Source organism: Corylus avellana, chromosome ca8 (assembly GCF_901000735.1).
Source record: "Corylus avellana chromosome ca8, CavTom2PMs-1.0".
In the NCBI taxonomy this organism is placed as follows: Eukaryota; Viridiplantae; Streptophyta; class Magnoliopsida; order Fagales; family Betulaceae; genus Corylus; species Corylus avellana.
The window spans coordinates 7028070-7047833 of NC_081548.1; the positions used below are offsets into that span (position 1 = coordinate 7028070).

Below are 19764 nucleotides of genomic sequence, written 5' to 3' on the forward strand. Positions count from 1 at the left end.
TTGTTCCAATTTGAACACGGGAACAACTAAACAAGAAGTCGTTCCCGTGTTGAGATTGGATCAATAATGGTGATGCTTTAGGGGATGATCATATCTTAACGGCTATGGTTATCCCCACACCATATTTAACTATTTAAGGGAATGCCTATCTATAAATAGTTGAGGGGATGGAGGACGAAGTCCATTCATCTTTCTTTAACTATTTCTCTTTGTTTTCCTCTTGGATTTCCACCCTTTTATCCTTCCAAACACTTTTATTCATTTTACTTCAAATAAATTATCAGAATAAATCAAGTCTTTGGGAGTTGAGCCATGGCTATCAGAACATGGAGATCTCCTGAAGCCATCTTCTCTTCGTCTTCTTCCCCTCGTTCCAACTGGATCTATGATGTTTTCTTGTGTTTCAGAGGCGAAGACACACGCAAAAACTTCACCGACCACCTCTACTTTGCTTTGAAAGATGCTGGAATCAAAATCTTTAAAGATGACAATGAGCTCCGAAGAGGACAATACCTTGCATCTGAACTAATACGGGCAATCCAAGGATCCAAAATCTCTATCATTGTTTTCTCAAGGAACTATGCGGCTTCTAGGTGGTGCATGGAGGAACTTGTGGAAATTATGGAGTGTCGAAGAACTTTGAAGCAACTGGTTCTACCTATATTCTATGATGTTGAGCCCTCTGATGTGAGAAACCAAACGAGTAGTTTTGCAGAAGCATTCGCGAAACATGAAGAGCATTACTTGTTGGACGTGGACAAAGTTTTCAAGTGGAGAAGAGCTTTGTGTGAGGCTGCTAATTTGTCAGGGTGGGATCTAAGAAAAACTGCAGACGGGTAAGTTCGCATAAGCAATAGTTTTGTCTTTCACCTACTATATTTTAGTACATTTATAGTATCACATTGCAATATGTTTTCTATATATACATATATTACAATATGAACATTTGCTTTATTAAAAATAAAATAAAAAATAAAACAAATCTAACATAGTCAAAGTATAGTCATAAGGGTGGAACCACCTCAAAACTCTTTGCTTATCTCTTTCTCATTTTTCTCATACTTTTCTTGTTTTTATTTTATTTTACTTTATATTCTATCAAATTTTTTTAATTTTTTATTTCATTGCTAAAAACAATATATATATATTTTTTATTTCATTACTTTCGTTTTCTCTCACTTTTGACCCTTTTAACTTTTTATACCCATTTTACCCTCAACCAAAACTACGCCGTTTTATCCTCAACCAAAACTACATTGTTTTGGACTCCAAAACTACACCGTTTTGGGCTTCAAAACTACATCACCACCCAACCCAAAACAACGTCGTTTTGAGCATAATATTAAAATAAAATTAAGATTAAAATTGACATTAATTTTTTTTTTTTTAAAAGAAAAAAAAAAAAGAAGAAAAAAAGAAAAGAGATTGTCAAAAGGTACCACCCCACCTTTAAAACTGGTGGTTGGGCAAGGTGGCCCTTCAGGGGGGGTGGCCCGCTGTCTTTGGTAAGAGATTGGTTCACCAACAAAAGATAAGGGATGGACCGTTTCCCGGCGGAGTGGAGGGTTCGGCCTTCCCCACCCTTGATGGGTGGTGGAGAAACCTAATCCAGAGATGCCTACCCAATTTACTTTTCCCCAATGGGCTGGACCACCACTTGGTGGGGGGTTGAACCACCCGGATCATCAAAGGGTCAACTCCACCCTTGTCCAAAATGGGGTGGTCCCAAGCCACCTATTTTAAGTTTAATGGAAACCACCCGTTCCTCTTTTTTAAAAAAATTAATTAATTAATTTTGCTTTTCTTTTATAAAAATAAAAATAAAAAAAGAAAAAAAGAAAAAAAAAATTAATTAATTAATTAATTAATGCCTAAAACGACGTCGTTTTGGTCTAGGTAGGTGTTATAGTTTTATGACACAAAACGACGTAGTTTTGGGGGGGCAGGTTAAAATGGGTATAAAAAGTCAAATTATTTGACTTTAACGTTAAAAGGGTCCAAAGTGAGAAAAAACAGAAGTTCAGGGGGCCTAAGTGAGAGTTTTGGAAATTCAGGGGGGGTTTGTCAAAATCGCTGAAAGTTTAAGGGGGCTTTCTGAAGTTTCCCCAAAAAAAAATTATTAAAAAAAATCACAAGGTGACCCATGGTTGTTAGGCCACCTTGTAACCTTTTTTTTTTCATATTTTTTTCTTCAAATTTTTTCATTTTTTTTCATAAAAGAAAATTGATGGGTAATTTTATATTTTTAAGAGTTTTGACTGCAAAAATTGACGGAGGGGGTCCAAAGTGAAGTTTCCTATATATATATATATATATATATAACTTGAGAATTGCCCAAATAAAAGAAGGTTGTAGAGAGTAAATAAGTCTACAAGAGGATGAGTTAGTTAAGAAAGTTGTGGCAAAAATTACTGACAACGTAATATAGTGTTATGACTAAGCCAACTCTTTTGCTCATCTCAAGTATTACTTCAACTTGACTGATTGTTGTAGTTTGTTATTGCCTTTAGAGGCTTTGATAGAATTCAAATCATGGTGAAAATTTATTGATGTGATTTGATATTCCATCAAATCATGCGGGAAAAAAGGCCTAGTTGACCTGGTTTATTTTGACCTACCTTTTGCATACATATAAGCCACCTTTTAGTTTTTGAAACAAAAAGAGTGGAAATAACTAGAGAAAAGAAGAAAATCCTTTGCAATTACGACACAAAAAATCTTAGGGAAAATACATTTTACTCTGAACTATCCACTTATTTGCATTTTTAACTCCAATGTTTAAAAAGTGACACTTTACCTCTCCAAACTTCCAAATTATTGCAATTCGACCATTCTGACTTCTTTTTTTCCCCAAAATGCCGCAATCCCTACTTAAAAATAATTTTAAAAAAAATTTAAAAATTAAGGGGTGGCCGGCTACCCCAGTTGGGCCTGGGAGTGGCTTCGACCAGCCTAGACCGACTACCCCTTAATTTTTAATTTTTTAACTTGGGATGGGGGCATTTTGGAAGAAAAAAAGAAGTTAAAATGGTCTAATTGTAACAATTTGGAAAAAGTCAAAATGGTCGAATTGCAACAATTTGGAAGTTTAGGGGGGTAAAGTGTTAAACATTGGGGTTAAAAGTGCAAATGGGTGGATAGTTCAAAGGAGTAAAGTATATTTTCCCCAAAAATCTTACTTTGTCAGCTGCACTATAGGTTTGAAAAGAGTGTTGCTTAGAACAAAACACTATTCTTTGTCATGGAATTAAAAGCAAGGGTAATTTTTTTTGTCCGTGTGAGAGAGGTTTTGAGTCTATTGGATTTTGGGTTAATATAATTCTATGGTATAAAAATTTAGTTTCTTCAAACTTTGACCCATTAGTATGGTAAATGCTAATGAGTTAAGGATAATGGCCAAAACTAATATGTTCTAAGTTTTTACATATTCGTGTATATGAAACTTATATTTCGATTCTCTCTTGTTTAATGTGACTCTTCTTCTTAAAATAATTTCCAGGCATGAAGCAAAGTTTATTAGGAAAATTGTTGAAGAGATTTCAAGAGAACTGAACAACACACACTTGTTTATAGCACTTTACCCAATTGGAGTAGATTCTCATGTTCAAGACATAACTTTTGGGTTAAATGTTGGAGCTAACGATATTCGCATGGTAGGAATCTTGGGAATGGGTGGAATTGGCAAAACAACCATTGCTAAAGCCATTTATAACCAATTTTTTCATGGACTTGAAGGTAAAAGTTATCTTGCAAATGTTAGGGAAACTTCCAAGGAACCTAGGGGTCAGGTTCATCTCCAAGAACAACTTCTTTTTGACATATTGAAGACAAGCGAGATAAAGATAAGTAGTGTTGATAGAGGAATCAATATGATTAAAGAAAGACTTTGTAATAAAGCAATACTTGTGATACTTGATGATGTAGACCAAATGGAGCAACTGAATGCCATATGTAGGCGTGACTGGTTAGGTTTGGGAAGTAGAATTATTATAACAACGAGAGATGAGCATTTGCTAAAGGAGCTAGAAGTGGATAGTGTATATAGAGTTACAGCAATGAATGACATTGACTCTCTTGAGCTCTTTAGTTGGCATGCCTTTAGGAATAGTTATCCTATTGAAGATTATACTGATTTATCAAGAAGTGTCATTGCTTACTGTGGAGGGTTGCCACTAGCACTTGAAGTTTTGGGCTCATTCCTTTTCTCTAGGAGCATGCTAGAATGGAAAAGTGCATTAGATAAATTGAAGAGGATTCCTCATGAGCAAATTCAAAATAAACTTAGATTAAGTTTTGATGGACTAAGCGACAATACTGAAAAGGATATATTCCTTGACATATCATGTTTCTTCATAGGAAAGGATATAGACTATGTTGTAAAAATATTGGATGGCTGTGGTCTTTTTGCAAAGATTGGAATTAGTGTCCTCATTCAGCGGTGTCTTCTTAAAGTTAGTGAGACAAACAAGTTTACAATGCATGATTTGTTGCGAGACATGGGAAGAGAAATCGTTCGTGAAAAGCACCCCAACGAACCTGGGAAATGGAGTAGATTATGGCTGCATGAGGATGCATATGATATATTGACAAAGCACGAGGTAATAAGAACTTTCTCCATTGAAAACATTGAAAGAAAAACAAAGCATTTTTTTTTTCTAAGATATATGTTATTCGGGAAGCAAATGCGTACTAATTCACACTGATCATATGCCTTGAAAGTGTAATCCATATATTTCTTATTTGAAAATTGGAACATTTTTTTTTCTTTCCTAACATCATTCTATTGTTTTTGTAGTTGCAAACATGATTACATTATATTAAGCAAAGCGTAATAAATGAAATGATTAATAAGAAAGATTATGTGATAAGTTTGGATAATCACTTGTCTCATGCAATTCTTGTGTTTTTACAGGGAACAAATGCAGTTGAAGGACTTCTTTTAGAATTGACAAGTCTAAGTAAGATGAATTTCAATTTAGAAGCATTTATTAAGATGCAGAGACTAAGATTACTCCAACTTGATCACGTACGACTCACTGGAGACTATAAATATCTTTCCAAAGAATTAAGGTGGCTCTGTTGGCATGGATTCCCTCAAAAGTTTATTCCAAATGACTTTTATCCAAGAAACTTAGTTGTGATTGACTTGCAATATAGCAATCTCAAAAAAGTTTGGGAAAGTCCCAAGGTAAAATAATCAATGATTTATTTATTCGTATTATTATTATTATTATTATTATTGTTATTATTATTATTATTATTATTATTATGTTCTAGGCTCTAATATTATGCTTTCCTTCCTTTTTCATTGGTTTAGCAGTTGCTTGAGAAGATGAAAATTCTAAATCTTAGTCACTCTCATTATCTAAGTCAGACCCCTGACTTTTCAAAACTCCCAAATCTAGAGCAATTAATACTTGAAGATTGTACGAGTTTGCTTGAAGTTCACCACTCCATTGGAGATCTTAGTAATCTTGTTTTGGTGAATTTGAAAGATTGCAAATGCCTTAAAAGTTTGCCAAGGAGTTTGTATAAGTTGAAGTCTCTAGAAACTCTCATTCTTTCTGGGTGTTCTGAAATGAAAAATTTGGCTGACAACTTGGGGGAGATGGAATCATTGACAACTCTTCTTGCAGACAAAACTGCTATAAGACAAGTGCCTTTTAGTATAGTGCAACTGAAGAATCTCAAATATTTATCTCTATGTGGGTGTAAAGGATCACCGTCTAAGTCATTGCCATCACTCTTTTGGTCTTGGATATCACCAAGGAAAAGTCCTAAGTCAGTCAATCTATTGCCTGCTGCACTACAAGGCTTGAACTCACTAACACACTTATGTCTCTGGGACTGCAATTTATCGGATGACGGAATTCCTACAGATCTTTGGAATTTATGTTCTCTTAAAATTTTAGATTTAAGATGCAATAGTTTTGAAAGTCTATCAACAAGCCTAGGTGGTCTTTCGAAGCTTCAAGATCTCAGATTGGATCGCTGTAGAAAGCTTAAATCAATTCCGAATTTACCAGCAAGTTTGATTTTTTTAGATGCAAGACACTGCACTGCACTGGAAAGAATGCCAGATCTATCAAAGCTCTCAAATATGAATGGATTGTACCTTACTAACTGTCACAAATTAGTCGAAATTCCAGGTCTGGATAAGCGGTCAAATCCTATTGTGTCTGTTGGCATGGAAGGGTGCATTAATCTAACACATACTTTTAAGCAAAGCATCCTACAGGTACGTGTTTCTCTCTCTATGTCTCTCTTAATTTTTAGGGGAAACTTCACTTTAGACCCCTGAATTACATCACTTTTTGACAAGCTCCCTAAACTTCAAAATCTTTCAATTTGAACCACTCCGTCAGATTTTAAACGTTAAAAGAGAGACAATGACATTTATACCCCTGACTTTTTTATAAAATTTCAAATTGATCCTTAATTTCAAAATTAATTTTTTTTAAAAAAATTATTATAAAAAAAAAATCACGGGCCACCTTATGAACCTTTTTTTTTTCAAAATTTTTTAATAAAAAGAAAATTGAAGGGTAAGTTTGTCTTTTAAAGGGTTTTAACGGCAAAAATTGGCGGATGGGGTAAATTGCATCAAATTGAAAGTTCGAGGAGTGAAATTGAGAGGTTTTAAAGTTTGGGGGAGCTTGCCAAAACGCGCTGTAATTCAGGGACCAAAAGTGAAGTTTCCCCTAATTTAATTTTTAACTAAAATAGAATAATGCGTGGAGTAGGATTTCAACTTAGGACCTCTGTTTTGATATCATATTATCTCGTATCACTTAATTAATAATTTAACACACATCATCCTCTGCTGATGTAACAGGAATGGGTTATGCGTGGAGTTGGTAGCGTGTTTGGCATTTTCCTCCCCGGCAATCACATCCCCGATTGGTTCATGTATCAGTGTGAGGGTCCCTCAGTACATTTTAAAGTACCTACTATTGATCCCTTGTTGAAAGAGTTTGGTGTATGTGTTGTCTATGCATCACGCGTTCAAGTATTATCTTCATATAAAGGTAGCATGTCATTTATCAACCATACCAAGAATACTATTCTGACTAATTTGGCAACAACAAGTGGTGGCCCATTCCCTCTTGGAGATCACCTATTGCTACGCAATATTGTTCTTACCAATGATTTTGAGCATGGTGATGAAGTAGAGGTTCTTGTAGATTGGGGGCCTAAAATCATTGTGAAGAAAATAGGGGTCTATCTAGTATATGAAAGGGTTGTTGATGGAAAAGATGAGGATCATCCCATTGTTGTCAGTGATGATGAGGATGACAATAACAATATAGAAAACAGATGCTCCTTTAAGAGAAAAATGAGATCTCCAAATATGATTGATGATTCACAAACTTCGATGAAAGAGAAAAAGCTCAAAAAGCTTGCTACAGAGGAAAATGACTATTATTTTTACTCTTTTGTGACGAGATCTCAAAAGTTTCAATTTGAGTAGTTGTAAGATATATATATATATTCTTGTCTCACATGTATTGTATAATTATTGAAATATGTCATGCTTCCAAGTGAAGTGATTGTCAACGCAAGTTTCCTCTATAGTCTCCATATGCCATCCATCATGCTAAATTCTCTTAGAAAATAATCTATGTATGTTACAAGCCACAATATGTAAATCCTAACATAGGGGTGTCAAAATTACCAAAATATTTTTTTATCTTTAAAAAAAAAAAAAAAAATGCTGAAGATCGTGTCTCATGAAGTGGAAGCTACTAAATCGAATCACCCTCTCCTTTCCCTTCTCTTGTGTGGACATTAAAAATAAACAAATAATTGACACCTATCCCTTTTCTTTTCTAACAATCCCATTCAGTTTTAACAAACGAGTGCACAAGAAATTCCATACAACTTAAAAGTTTGCAGTTTTAATTATATTCGGGAGACGGTAAAATTTGTATTACCATATTAAAAAAGCAGAGATCATTATGGCCGTGGGATTGTCATTTGGATCATTGTTTGTTGCTTGTGGTAGAAAATTAGAAGAACTATCTTTTAAATGCATGATGGATGTATCATGGATACTGAATATTTAATAATTGAAAAACCCCCCATTCATATGATCATAGAAGGTCTTTCAATCGATATCCAAGGTGGCCAATTTTATTTTATTTTTTTTTCAAAGATAAATGTTATTTTTTCATCGATCTCTCATCTATCTTTCATTCATCTCCATTGGATCTACATATGAATCATGCATACACATTCAATGGTGAATTTAAAAAAAGAGATGGATAAATAACGAGTGTTGAAGTAATGATTAAGTGATTGAATTTACCTATTCCTATCAACTTAAACTTTTGAGATAACTGGTAATTTAACATAGTATCAAAGCAATGGTCCTGTGATCGAACCTTGACTCCGTCAAGTCACCCTCCATTTTAATTAAATATTTCACAATGGTTAAATGATTAAATTTATATCTTATTATCAACTTAAACTTTTGGGATAACTGGTAATTTAACAACGAGTCTCTCTTCCCAATTTGCTAGCATGTGATTAAAATCTTCATGCAGGTGGCAAAAGTTTATCTTCATGCTGGTGAACAATTAGGTTATTCAAATTTTATTGAAATTTCTGTAGTACAAGAGAGGAAGGTTGTGGGGTCCACTTGTTTTGAGTAGTGAATCCTAGTCTACGCTCGAGGTTAGAGTAATTTTAGAAATCACTCTTGTGTCCCTCTTATGTCACTTTATGAATGGGGTGGCTTTTAAAATCACTATTTAATTAAATTCAATAATAATCAATCACAAGCCCAACAGTGATTTTAGAAGCCATATCATTTTCAGAGTGATACAAGAGGAATACAAGAATGATTTCTAGCATTACTTTCCAAGGTTGCTCAAAGCAGGTGAGCTCTATAGCCTCCTCTAAAATTTGGACAGCAAAATTATAGTGGATCCTCATCTTTTAAATAAAGCCTAAAAGCACAAACTTGTAGGTATTAGCATTCTTGTCCTATAAACAATCAAATTATGTTTGAGTTGATAAAATGCCAAAACTACTATTAAAGGCCATTTCCACCCCCTCTTTATAATGTTAAATTGCCTAAACCCCACCTGCTGTTTGCAAGATAATTTAACAAATATGCTCAAACATAGTATTTGGTACAAATATAGAGCACAAATGGTTTATATTTCAGAACATACATACTACTATAAATCAATAAATTTAGATCCAATACAATGCAAACAATTAATGAATTCAATACACTCCACAAACATGAAAGGAGAATTTTAACTATAGTACTATTGATCTAACTTTAAACCATGACCATGGCAAGGATACCAAAAACAACCATCATCCACTCATAATATATAGGTTTAACGCATTCCTTGGCTGCTGAAACAGGAGAAGGTGCTAGAGACACTATCTGAGGCAGCATTGTTATGGCAAGTTTTTGGTTTCCATTCTCACAATGTTTGGCAACACCACAAATATACCATTTTCTTCCTGAGGTTGCTAGTGTAATCACATCATTTCCACTAATCAGGGCCTCAGTTCCCAATGGTGCAACACATTGTTGGAAGCCAGTTCCATTGACTTTAAGAACATTATGAACTCCCTCTTTATACTTGAAAACTGCACCAAAAAGTTAATTCTTCCATCATCAATCAAACTTAAAATAAATACATTTACAATATTATTTTTGAAAACTCAATAAGAAACAAAAATGATCCACTAACAACCCCTTAAAAACAAGATAGCCTCAAAGTTGAGTAATGCTATGTATCAAAATCCGAATGAAAATGATTTTCCTATACAAAAATTGGAGTAATGCTATGGGAGTGGTTCCCTGTCCACTTTTTGTAAAGGAAAAAACTTTCTATTCAAATGAGATATAATCAATACTTTAACGTTCATCCTCACGTGTGGTCTCAAACTCTTTTCTAATAGGTGAGACACAACACCTAAAATATTTAATTAAATTAGAGTGAATTGACGAAATCAAAATTCGAACTCAAGACCTATGGCTTTGTTATCATGTTAAATCTCCACTTATTCTAAAAGTTTAACCTGATAGGAACATGTAAATTTAATCAATACTTTAACAAAGTATTGATCTGAAAACAAACATGGGCAAATAAAACTAAAAAATTATATAAAAAATATGGTAAGTACAAAAAGTTTATAGAGTTAATTTACCAAGAGTGTCACCGACATGAAACTCCTTTCCTTGAGACCAAGCTTGGTAGTCAAAGTTAATGGTCCAACCCTTGTCATCACCAACCACAAATTCTGTGGCCAAAATTGAAGGGACAAGAATTGCTACAATTGCAAGGATGAAGAAATATTGGGAAGATGCCATTGATTCTCTTTATTGCGTTGTTGGTCTCAAGAACTAGAAATGGTGGGTATTTATAAGTCAAAGATCTCACATCTTGACCGTTTATGGACAGCAATGCCAAATGGCACGATTAATTTAATTTGTTGGAGTTGTTCAAGAGCTAGGCCTTTTCTTTTACATTTTGGACTGCTTGCCGGCTTTTAACTTTGAGATTATTGCCGCCGTTTTGTGTTAAATATTAGTTAAGGGCTGAGATTGCGTTTGATGAGTCTAAAAGTGCTTTTAACACTTAAAAAGCCCGTTTGAAAAAAAAAAATATTCGTTTGGTAAAAAAATTAAAAGCGTTTTTAAGGGTTCAAAAAACACTTTGACAAAAGCTTAAAAATGAAGCTTTTGCCCAAAAATACTTTTTGACTTAAAAGCTCTATTTCTCAAACGCAACCCTAAACAGGCTCTAAATATGAAATTTTAATTTTTTGGACAAGTGGTGATCATTTAGTGTGATATTAGAATAAAACAAAGATCGATCATGAGTTCGAATCTTAACTTCGTGTGCTTTCTTATATTTTAATTATATATTTTACGTGTTGTGAGAGTTTGAACTCATATGTGAATGGATTGAAAAATTATTAATTATATAATTGAATTTATCACTTCTTATCTATTTAAGCTTTAAAAATAATTAATATTTAACACAACGATGTTAAAGGATATTATGGGATTTGATTTAAGATATTTAATTGTAATTGATAATGATTTGATTTTATTGATTTGATTGTAATCATATTTAATTATCATACATACCTATCTCATTTTTCCTATAAATATGAGTATTTTGTAATGTATAAGAGCGAAATTCCTTATGGCTTTAATGGTCCGTATAATCTTTACATATTTTTCTATTTTTTTTTTTCATTTAAATTTCGTTATATTGTCTTTTCTTTTACAGCTAGACGAATCGAGGTTGCTAAGATGAATGCATGGATGGGAGTGTGTTTCTCAGTTTCTTTAATTTGGTTTATAGTTTGTACATAAGTTTGCATTATATGTTCCCAAGGGATAACTCAATCGGTTGGGGACCACATTTTATGAAGCGGGGGTCACTAGTTCGAATCCCCCATCCTCCTTCTTGTATGGACATGTCAAAAAAAAAAAATTGCATTATGTGATAATTAGGATATTTTATATTAGGAAAAATGTATAATAAGTCTCCGAGTCAACCCTTCAAAATTTAAAAATCATTAAGTTTTTTTTTTTTTTTTTTTTTTTTTTCTGAAAATTTACTTCCTAGTTCAATCGAAATGACAATAAAATCCCTAGCGTCAAAATTTTTTAACATCCGTTAGTCCCAATCAAAATGCACTGTTTCACCTCATTAAAATATTAATTTTTTATTAATTTAATTTTAAAATTTAAATTAAAAAAAAAAATAAAGATAATTCCAAAGAGATCGTAAAAATTTCCCAGATCTGGATTGGAGGAAGGCGGTATTGGATCATTGGGTGGAGGAGGTAAAGATGCAGTTGGTGGAATGGCTCGAAGGGGAGGTGGGGATGTCATCGAAGGTGTAAGGGATGCTTGCGTAGAAGAGCCTCCTAGTGGTGGTGGCGGCGAAGATAAAACTGGAGGGGCTGATGGTGGGGGTCATGCTGGTGGCGATGGCGGTGGTGAAGTTGATGGTGGGGGTGAAGTTGGCGAAGAAGATTGTGGTGTTAATACCGGTGGGGGTGAAGCTGGCAGGGATGGAGGAGGAGCAGCAGGGACTGCCGGTGGAGACTGAGGAGCTAGAATTGAAGGGGTTGAAGGGGACGAAGGCGCTGGGATGTCAGTAGTCTGAGTAGGAGTAGTTGAAGAATTCGACGGAGCAAGGGAAGAAGGTGGTGGTGGTGAGGTGACAGAGGAAGTTGGTGAATTCGCAGAGAAGAGGAGAGAGGGGTTGTGGAACTGGAGGCCATCTTCCTATGGATCTCTCCTAACAACGACAATGCACTACTACAGTTCCATTGTCATATTTGAATGATTAGAGTAATCACAAACCTCCAATTTTTCCTCAAAACAATACATCATTACAGAGCACAATCCAATGCCAAAAAAGGTCTTCCCCAAAACAAACAAAGTAAAAAACACTCAAATTTTCTCAGTATTGACAACCCCAGAAAAAACCCAATTCAATCAAACCAGGTGCTACCAATCTACCAGAATCCCTTCTTTAGATGTGCAATTTTGATGTAATTCCCTTTCTGAGAAGGCTATTGAAATTGGGCTCCTAAGTCCTTTGTATGAGAATCCAACATCTTAAGAAGCAATGTTATGCATGCCTCTGCTAATGTGTTTTAGCCGTCTTAAACATGTTGGAATCTTTTGAAACCTGTGGAAACTTTTTAAACCTTTCTGATGCTTGCTGTAATTCTCCTTGCCCTCTGTTTATTCGTAAGGATAGCTATGGGGCTATTCCATGGTTGGTCTATCGATACCTAAATCTGGCCCGAAAACGCTTTTTCCATTACCTTTACAAGTGACTGCTCTGCTTCTGCTGTACGAATTGTGGACCCTTTTGTTCAAGTTAGAATCTAAGATCTGATCAACTCTCTCTCTACTTGGGCAAATGTTAGCTTGGCTCTGAGGGAAACAACCAGATTCTCCAAACGTTGACATCTGACAAGCTGAAAAAATCCCATATACCAAAAATAGAAAGAAAAAAAATGACTAAGTAAAACCCATTCAGAAAATCCTTCTACCAACAAAACACAGACCAAGAAACCAAAAACTTTGAGCAATGATCAGATTGACAACAGTCTCGTTTTCTCCCTTTGGTAATCACACTAGAGACCCTGAAATTGTAAAGATAAAAGACCATCAAGATATAATAACAAGAATGAGCAGTAAAATTCTCTTTTTCTTGTTCTTCAACCTGAGAAATCAATTTGAAGGCAAGAAGTCACCAACTGGAAATCTACCTGAGAAATCAATTGTTCTTTAATAACTGGAGAAGGCACCACCGACGCCAAACCACCATTGATGTTGCCGGAGATATTCGAGAGCTAGGGTGTGTTCGCCGGGGTTGGGGCAAGTCTTGTCGGTGAGTTGACAAAAGATTAAATTTTTTTAGATTTAAATTTTAAAATTAAATTAATAAAAAATTAATATTTTAATGGGGTGAAACGGTGCGTTTTGATTAGGACTAACGGTTGTTAAAAAATTTTGACGGTAGGGATTTTATTGTCATTTCAATTGACCCAAGAAGTAAATTTTCGAAAAAAAAAAAAAAAAAAATTAAGGATTTTTAAATTTTGAAGGGTTGACTCAGGGACTTATTATACATTTTTCTTTTATATTATTATTAAACTATTGATTAAATTATTAAGTTTACATTATGTAATGATTATGAGATTTTATAGGGTTAATAACTTTTTAGTACTTAGGTTTTCACTTTTTTATCTTTTCATACATAGGTTTTAAATCGTATCACAAATGGTACCTGACTTATGGGTAAAGACCAATTTAATACTTTCGTCACATTTCATCAACCAAACTAATTTCAGCCACCCCATTCCGGCCCTAGAGCCACCCTCAATGGCCAAAATGGGGGTGGCCGACCACCCTATATTTGTCTTTTTCTTTTTTTAAGTTTTGATTTTTTTAATTTTTTTAATTAGTTTTATAATTTTTTTATTTTTGTTAGGACACGTGGCATTTTTGGTTATAACACATCAGTTCATTAGTTTGATTGACGGAATGGTGACGGATGTACTAAACCGGTATTTACCCATAAGTTAGGTATCATCTGTACTTCAAATTAAAACTTAAGTGGAAAAAAATAAAAAATAAAAAGTGAAAACTTAAGTACTAAAAAAGGTATTGACGTTATTTTATATTATTATTAAACTATTGATTAAATGATTAAGTTTGCATTATTTGAAACTTAACTTTGTGTTGACGGTCCGTGAATAGGTTGCTATAAAATGAGAAGATGAGCTTTTGAGAATCACCTGTTTGACTGTTTCAAATCAAGATCTATATTAAATTCCATTTAAAAAAAAAAAAAAATCTATATTAAATGCACGAGAAAATGAAGCATAGAATAATATAACCATTAATATCACGGTCCTCTACATTCAAGGGAAATGGAGAGATCCATTCCATGGTTAAAATTAAATTGGTGAAACTTTACTTATACTTCGTGAAGTAATTCGAAGTTTAAAAATTTGCAATGTCGATATCCTATGTTTAACCCTTTTTAATTTCATCCATTTTTTAGTTAAAATGTCAACAATACCCCTTTTATAAAAAATAAAAAAATAAATGAAAATTATAAAAAATAAATAAATAACCTTGGACCCACCCACAACTTGTCCGTGGGTTTGGACTGAACTTTATTTGTTCATTCATTAAGAAAATGGAAGCTAAGCAATACTAAAAGTTATTCTTGTGTCACTCAAAAAATGATGTGGAGTGACATAAGTGTGAGTTTTAGAATTACTCCCCAAAGCAGGGTTCGATCTATTATGAATGTGGGAATTAGAGGTTAAGGACTATTTTATGAATAATATTAGCAACCGCATTTTTATTCTCTTTTGATATTTTTTCAAAGTTGATGTGACTTTTAAGATTACCATTAGATCAAATTCAATAGTAATCCATCACAAATTCAATGGTAATTTTAAAAGACACATCAATTTTGTAAGGATAAAAAAAATCCTTAACATTTCTCATATTTTATAGTAATTGTTTTTTGTTTTTGTTTTTGTTTTTCTGAAATAATCAATCTTACTTTTTGCTTAGAAGGCAATCTTCGATTCTTCACTACTACTGGCTACTGCAAGCAGGGCTGAGCGTCAATCGGTAATGTTGTTTTCGGTAGAAATTTATTTATTTTTTCCTTTCTAAAAAGTTAGAAATTTCACCGACTTATTCTACCGATTTCTTTTATCGACACCGAATGGCAATTGATAAAGTCAGTTCGGTAATGTCGGTCGGTAATGTCAGTATGTGGAAAAATGGAAAATTTGTCTGTAAAGTCGGTCCGTGAAGTCAGTTTGGTTAGAAAAACCTCTTCCGCCTACCGTACTGAAAAATTCGGAATAGAAAAAAATTATGCCGCTTCCCGTCCGTCATCTAGTTGGTCACGGTCGGTGTCTGTCGAAAGTCGGTCGGTTAGTGGTTAGTCGGTGAATTTGTTCGGCCCTAACTGCAAGTGCAGTGTGCTTGCAGTAAGCACTACAACTATAAGCAAGTGGCAAGGAATGTCTTGGATCAACCAACATATCTTTTACACATCGTATCATTTTGACAAAGGATAAACATCATTATCCATCACATCTTTTACTCATCTAGGAATATTGAATGGGTGAATCCACTATTAAATTTGTGTGTGGCCCACCAAGAAAAATGATATAATTCATTCATTTTTCAACCATCTTTTGACTATCTCTATAATGAATGGATGAATCCACCATTAAATTTATATGGGATCTATATGAGTTCACAAATCTAATGGTTGATCTATTGAATTTATAGGATTAAGACGGGAAAAATATGGAAAAAAAATATTGACGTGAATCATTTCTTGACGTAGGACGATATTTACCTATATTTTTGATAAAAACAAAAATAAGGAAAATATCAAAAATAATATCACAGCAGCGCCGCTTGATCAAAATTTTACCGGTTATCAGACAATGGAAATGCAAAAGGAAAAATTGTCACTATTTCCGTTGATTGTCAATTTTATATTAAGATTTTATTTATTTTATTAGGATTTTATTAATTTGTAGAAGATTTTTATTTGATTAGGATTTTATTTCTTTTTCATAATAGGATTAGATTTACTTTAATTATTTCCTTTCCTTATTATTATGATTATGTTTACTATTGCTACTAGGATTAGGCTTACTTTCTCGAGAAGTATTTCTCTTCGGTAAATATGCTACTTTGTAATGTAAAACAGAGACTTAAATTAATTATTAGAAAATCAGAGAAATTCTCTCAAAACTCTGTGGAGTTTGTGTTCTTTTCTCAACCTGCGGGTTTGAGCTTATCTTTGAGTAAAAGACGAAGACGCTTCTCCTTGCAGAATTAAAGACGTTGCTATTTGATTAATTATTTTAGTCTTCCACTACGCCGTTTCTCCTTCACAAATTTGAGTGGTCCAAATGTAAAACAACTTGCAATTAAAGACACCTACTAATAACTCAAATACTCTAGAGACAAAATTACGAATGGGCATCAAGTTCTAAGCATAGTGGGAGATGCACCTTGTTTTCTTTGTATTTTCATTTCGGATTAGGCATCAACCACCATAATGCTACCGAGGGTATACTCAATAATAGATGCTTCATCAACAGACATGGGCAATGATTTGCTTCCAGATTGGTCCAACTTTGTCTCATTTGATTGCATGTTTTGCTCTCCTACATTGCTAAAGAAATATGCTGGTTCTTTAGGTGACATCAGAGGAATCGAGTAACTGTTTAGCATAAGAACTATGGATTCTGTTGTTGGCCTATCAATTGGATCATTTTGTATAGATAGTAAGCCAAAATGGAGACATTTAATGACTTCATCTCTCGAGTAAGAGTCTCCCAATGTCGGATCCATCAAATCCAAGGGCGTTCCATCCCTCCAAAGTTTCCAAGCCTGCATCAATTGGTTAAGTAATATTACAAAAATATCACTTGTCTCCCCCAACACAAATGTGATGATGATTGTATCAGCATAGGAAAAAAAATTAGAACATTTGGCTCACACTACTCACATGGCTCAAAAGGTGTCTAGTGGTACCATCCGATTGATTAAAAGAACTGATCTTCTTTCCACTTATAATCTCAAGAATTAAGACACCAAAGCTATATACATCTGACTTTACAGAGAATTGTCCATGCATGGCATACTCTAGAGACATGTAACCACTACAAACCAGCACCATTAATACAAAAATGTGAGCCATAAGACATGCATGCTCACTTGTGTTACATAAACAATGTAATGCACGTAACATTACTTACAATGTGCCGGCAATCCTACGAGTCTTTCCTCGAGTTTGATCAATTCCAAAAATCTTTGCCATACAAAAGGTCTAAAACTTTTGGATTCATATCGTCATCTAACAAAACATTACCAACTTTAAGATCACAATGTATAATTCTGAACCGAGAGTTAGGGGTGGGCTGATTAACCGGTTACCGATTACCGAAATTAACTGAATCGATAGTAACTGTAACTGATAGTTATCGGTCGGTAATCGGTTAAAAATTTTATACCGATAAGCTTATCGGTCGATTAATAATTTGTTATCGAAAAACCGATATGACCAATAAGTTTTTTTAATTTTTAATTTTTTATAATTTTATATTTATTATTGAAACGAAAACGACGTCGTTTTCGTTTCACTAATACAGGCTATACAAACCTATCTAAGGGTTTTTCGGCTTTTCCCCAATTTCCCAAACTCGCACGCAGCAGAAGGTCTCGTAGCAGAAGCGCCACAAGCCCGCACTCGCTAAAAGGCTAAAACCTAAAACTCTTATATTTTTTAGTTTCTCTTATTTGACTATTTGTGCTTATTTTCTTAATTGAAGAAAAAAAAAGGCTCTTTTAAAGCATTACATGCATTTGACAATTTATTCATTTGATTTTATTTTTTTTTATATATTGTAGTGGATCAATATAAAAAAAACAAAGCTTCAATAAGCTATTTTAGCCAAAAATATACCCCAAAATAACTAATTTTTAATAAGCTATTTTAGGCTTTAGCCCAGCAAAACGTATTTGGGCCTCCAAAACAATTAATTTTTGGCTCAATTAGCAACCAGTTAAAAGCCTAATCAGAAGCTCACAAAAATCCGATTTAACCGACCGGTTAATCGATTACCGATATGACCGATAATTTTTGGTAACATTTCTCATCGGTCAGTAATCGGTTAGGATTTGGTTAACCGATAGCTTATTGGTCGGTAACTGGTAAGCCCATTAACCGGACCGATACCCAGCCCTACTGAGAGTTTTCATGAAGATAAATAATTACTCGAGGAACCCTCTTTAATAATTTTGTAACGTGTTGGCCAACCCAGTTGTTTTTGTCTTTCAACGTCTATATTTACACCAAAATTCAATATTCATGTTATAATCATGAACTAAAGTCAATTATATATCAAAATAATTCAATTAATCAAGAAAATAAAATTTATTTTGTTCTACTCTTGTAAGTTCTACAACACCCAATGAATTTTTTAATAGTTAATCGAATTGTTAATTGAGCCTTTCTTGAATGAAAAATTCATGTCTAATTTTATATGACATACAAAACAAATTAGATATATGCCTGTAAGTGACAAACCAAATAGAAAGTATTCGAGACTTTTGTTCTGCACAAATTCGTAGACAAGTATCTTTTCTTCTCTTTCCAAGCAAAATCCCAATAGCCTTACAAGATTTCTATGTTGAAGTTTGGCAACGACTACAACCTCATTTTTAAATTCTCCTGCTCCTTGTCTAGACTTTTTTGATAACCTCGATCTTTACTGCTATTTCTTGACCATTAGAAAGTATCCCAGCAATGTTTTCTTCATTGTTTGGTATAATACTAATTATATCTTAGAAGTTTGGCATGATACGAAGTAACTTTATCAAAATTGAATGCTAAGGTATTTTTGTACATCCCCATTAAGGATGTTTTGGCAACCTTCTCTCACAGTTTCTTTGAAGATTAACTTTGATGGTTGCTACTAATGCTTCTTTTTCAGCCACTCCTAAGCAACTCATTGGGTGAAATCATCTCAGAATTGACCAAAAAACTTCATTCCACTTATGTAAAAAGGGAGAATCCATGGCTGCTCTTACAGGGATACATTTTGCTATCTCACAAGGCTACAACAATTTGTTGATTGAAGTTGTACTCTTTGGTTTCCATTTTAGCTATTAACAATCAGAACCTATTCACCGAATGGACAATTGCTCCAATTAATCATCAACGAAATTAGCTGAAACTACATCATTTTCAAGTTTGGAATCCTACAAAAGCTTTTAGGGAAAACTGGTCTTCAGGTATCTAGGCAACGAAAATGTATGGTATTTAGTTTTTGGGGAAACTTCACTTAAACCCCCTAAACTACCATTCATTTTAAGAAGACCCCCCAAATTTTAAAAACTGTCAATTTCACCCCCTAAACTTACAATTTGACCCAATGTACCCCTCCGTCAATTTTTGGACGTTGATAAAATGACCTTTATACCACTGGCATTTTTACAAAATTCTAAATTTACCTTTAATTTTAAATTAAAAATTAAAAAATTGAAGGGTAATTTGATGTTTTTAGGGGCAAAAATTGACGGATGGGATTAATTGCATTAAAATAGAAAGTTTAGGGGTGAAATTGAGAGTTTTCAAAATTTGAAAGGGTCATCTCAAAACGTATGGTAGTTTAGGGGTCATAAGTGAAAATCTCCCT

The 19764-nt window shown here is 33.8% G+C and overlaps 2 protein-coding genes across 2 annotated transcripts; one reads left to right on the forward strand and one right to left on the reverse strand.

Moving 5' to 3' along the window:
* Positions 1 to 312: 312 nt before the first annotated feature.
* On the forward strand, positions 313 to 7471 carry LOC132190796 (disease resistance protein RUN1-like). Its single transcript, XM_059605835.1, has 6 exons — positions 313 to 836; positions 3500 to 4598; positions 4913 to 5188; positions 5318 to 5709; positions 5776 to 6238; positions 6836 to 7471. Exons 1-6 carry the CDS (start codon positions 313 to 315, stop codon positions 7469 to 7471), a joined length of 3390 nt encoding a protein of 1129 aa, XP_059461818.1.
* A 1821-nt stretch (positions 7472 to 9292) lies between these two features.
* On the reverse strand, positions 9293 to 10339 carry LOC132190797 (blue copper protein 1a-like). Its single transcript, XM_059605837.1, has 2 exons — positions 10177 to 10339; positions 9293 to 9612 (listed from the first exon to the last, which is right to left on the reverse strand). Exons 1-2 carry the CDS (start codon positions 10337 to 10339, stop codon positions 9293 to 9295), a joined length of 483 nt encoding a protein of 160 aa, XP_059461820.1.
* Positions 10340 to 19764: the final 9425 nt, after the last annotated feature.

Bases quoted from the DNA above. Each gene is read 5' to 3' on its own strand.
- LOC132190796 (XM_059605835.1), top strand. From the start codon at position 313: ATGGCTATCAGAACATGGAGATCTCCTGAAGCCATCTTCTCTTCGTCT. The intron at 5,189-5,317 runs GTAAAATAATCA...TCATTGGTTTAG, and splicing joins AAGTTTGGGAAAGTCCCAAG to CAGTTGCTTGAGAAGATGAA. The intron at 5,710-5,775 runs GTGTAAAGGATC...ACCAAGGAAAAG, and splicing joins AAATATTTATCTCTATGTGG to TCCTAAGTCAGTCAATCTAT.
- LOC132190797 (XM_059605837.1), bottom strand. From the start codon at position 10,339: ATGGCATCTTCCCAATATTTCTTCATCCTTGCAATTGTAGCAATTCTT. The intron at 9,613-10,176 runs GTAAATTAACTC...TTTTTGGTGCAG, and splicing joins TCATGTCGGTGACACTCTTG to TTTTCAAGTATAAAGAGGGA.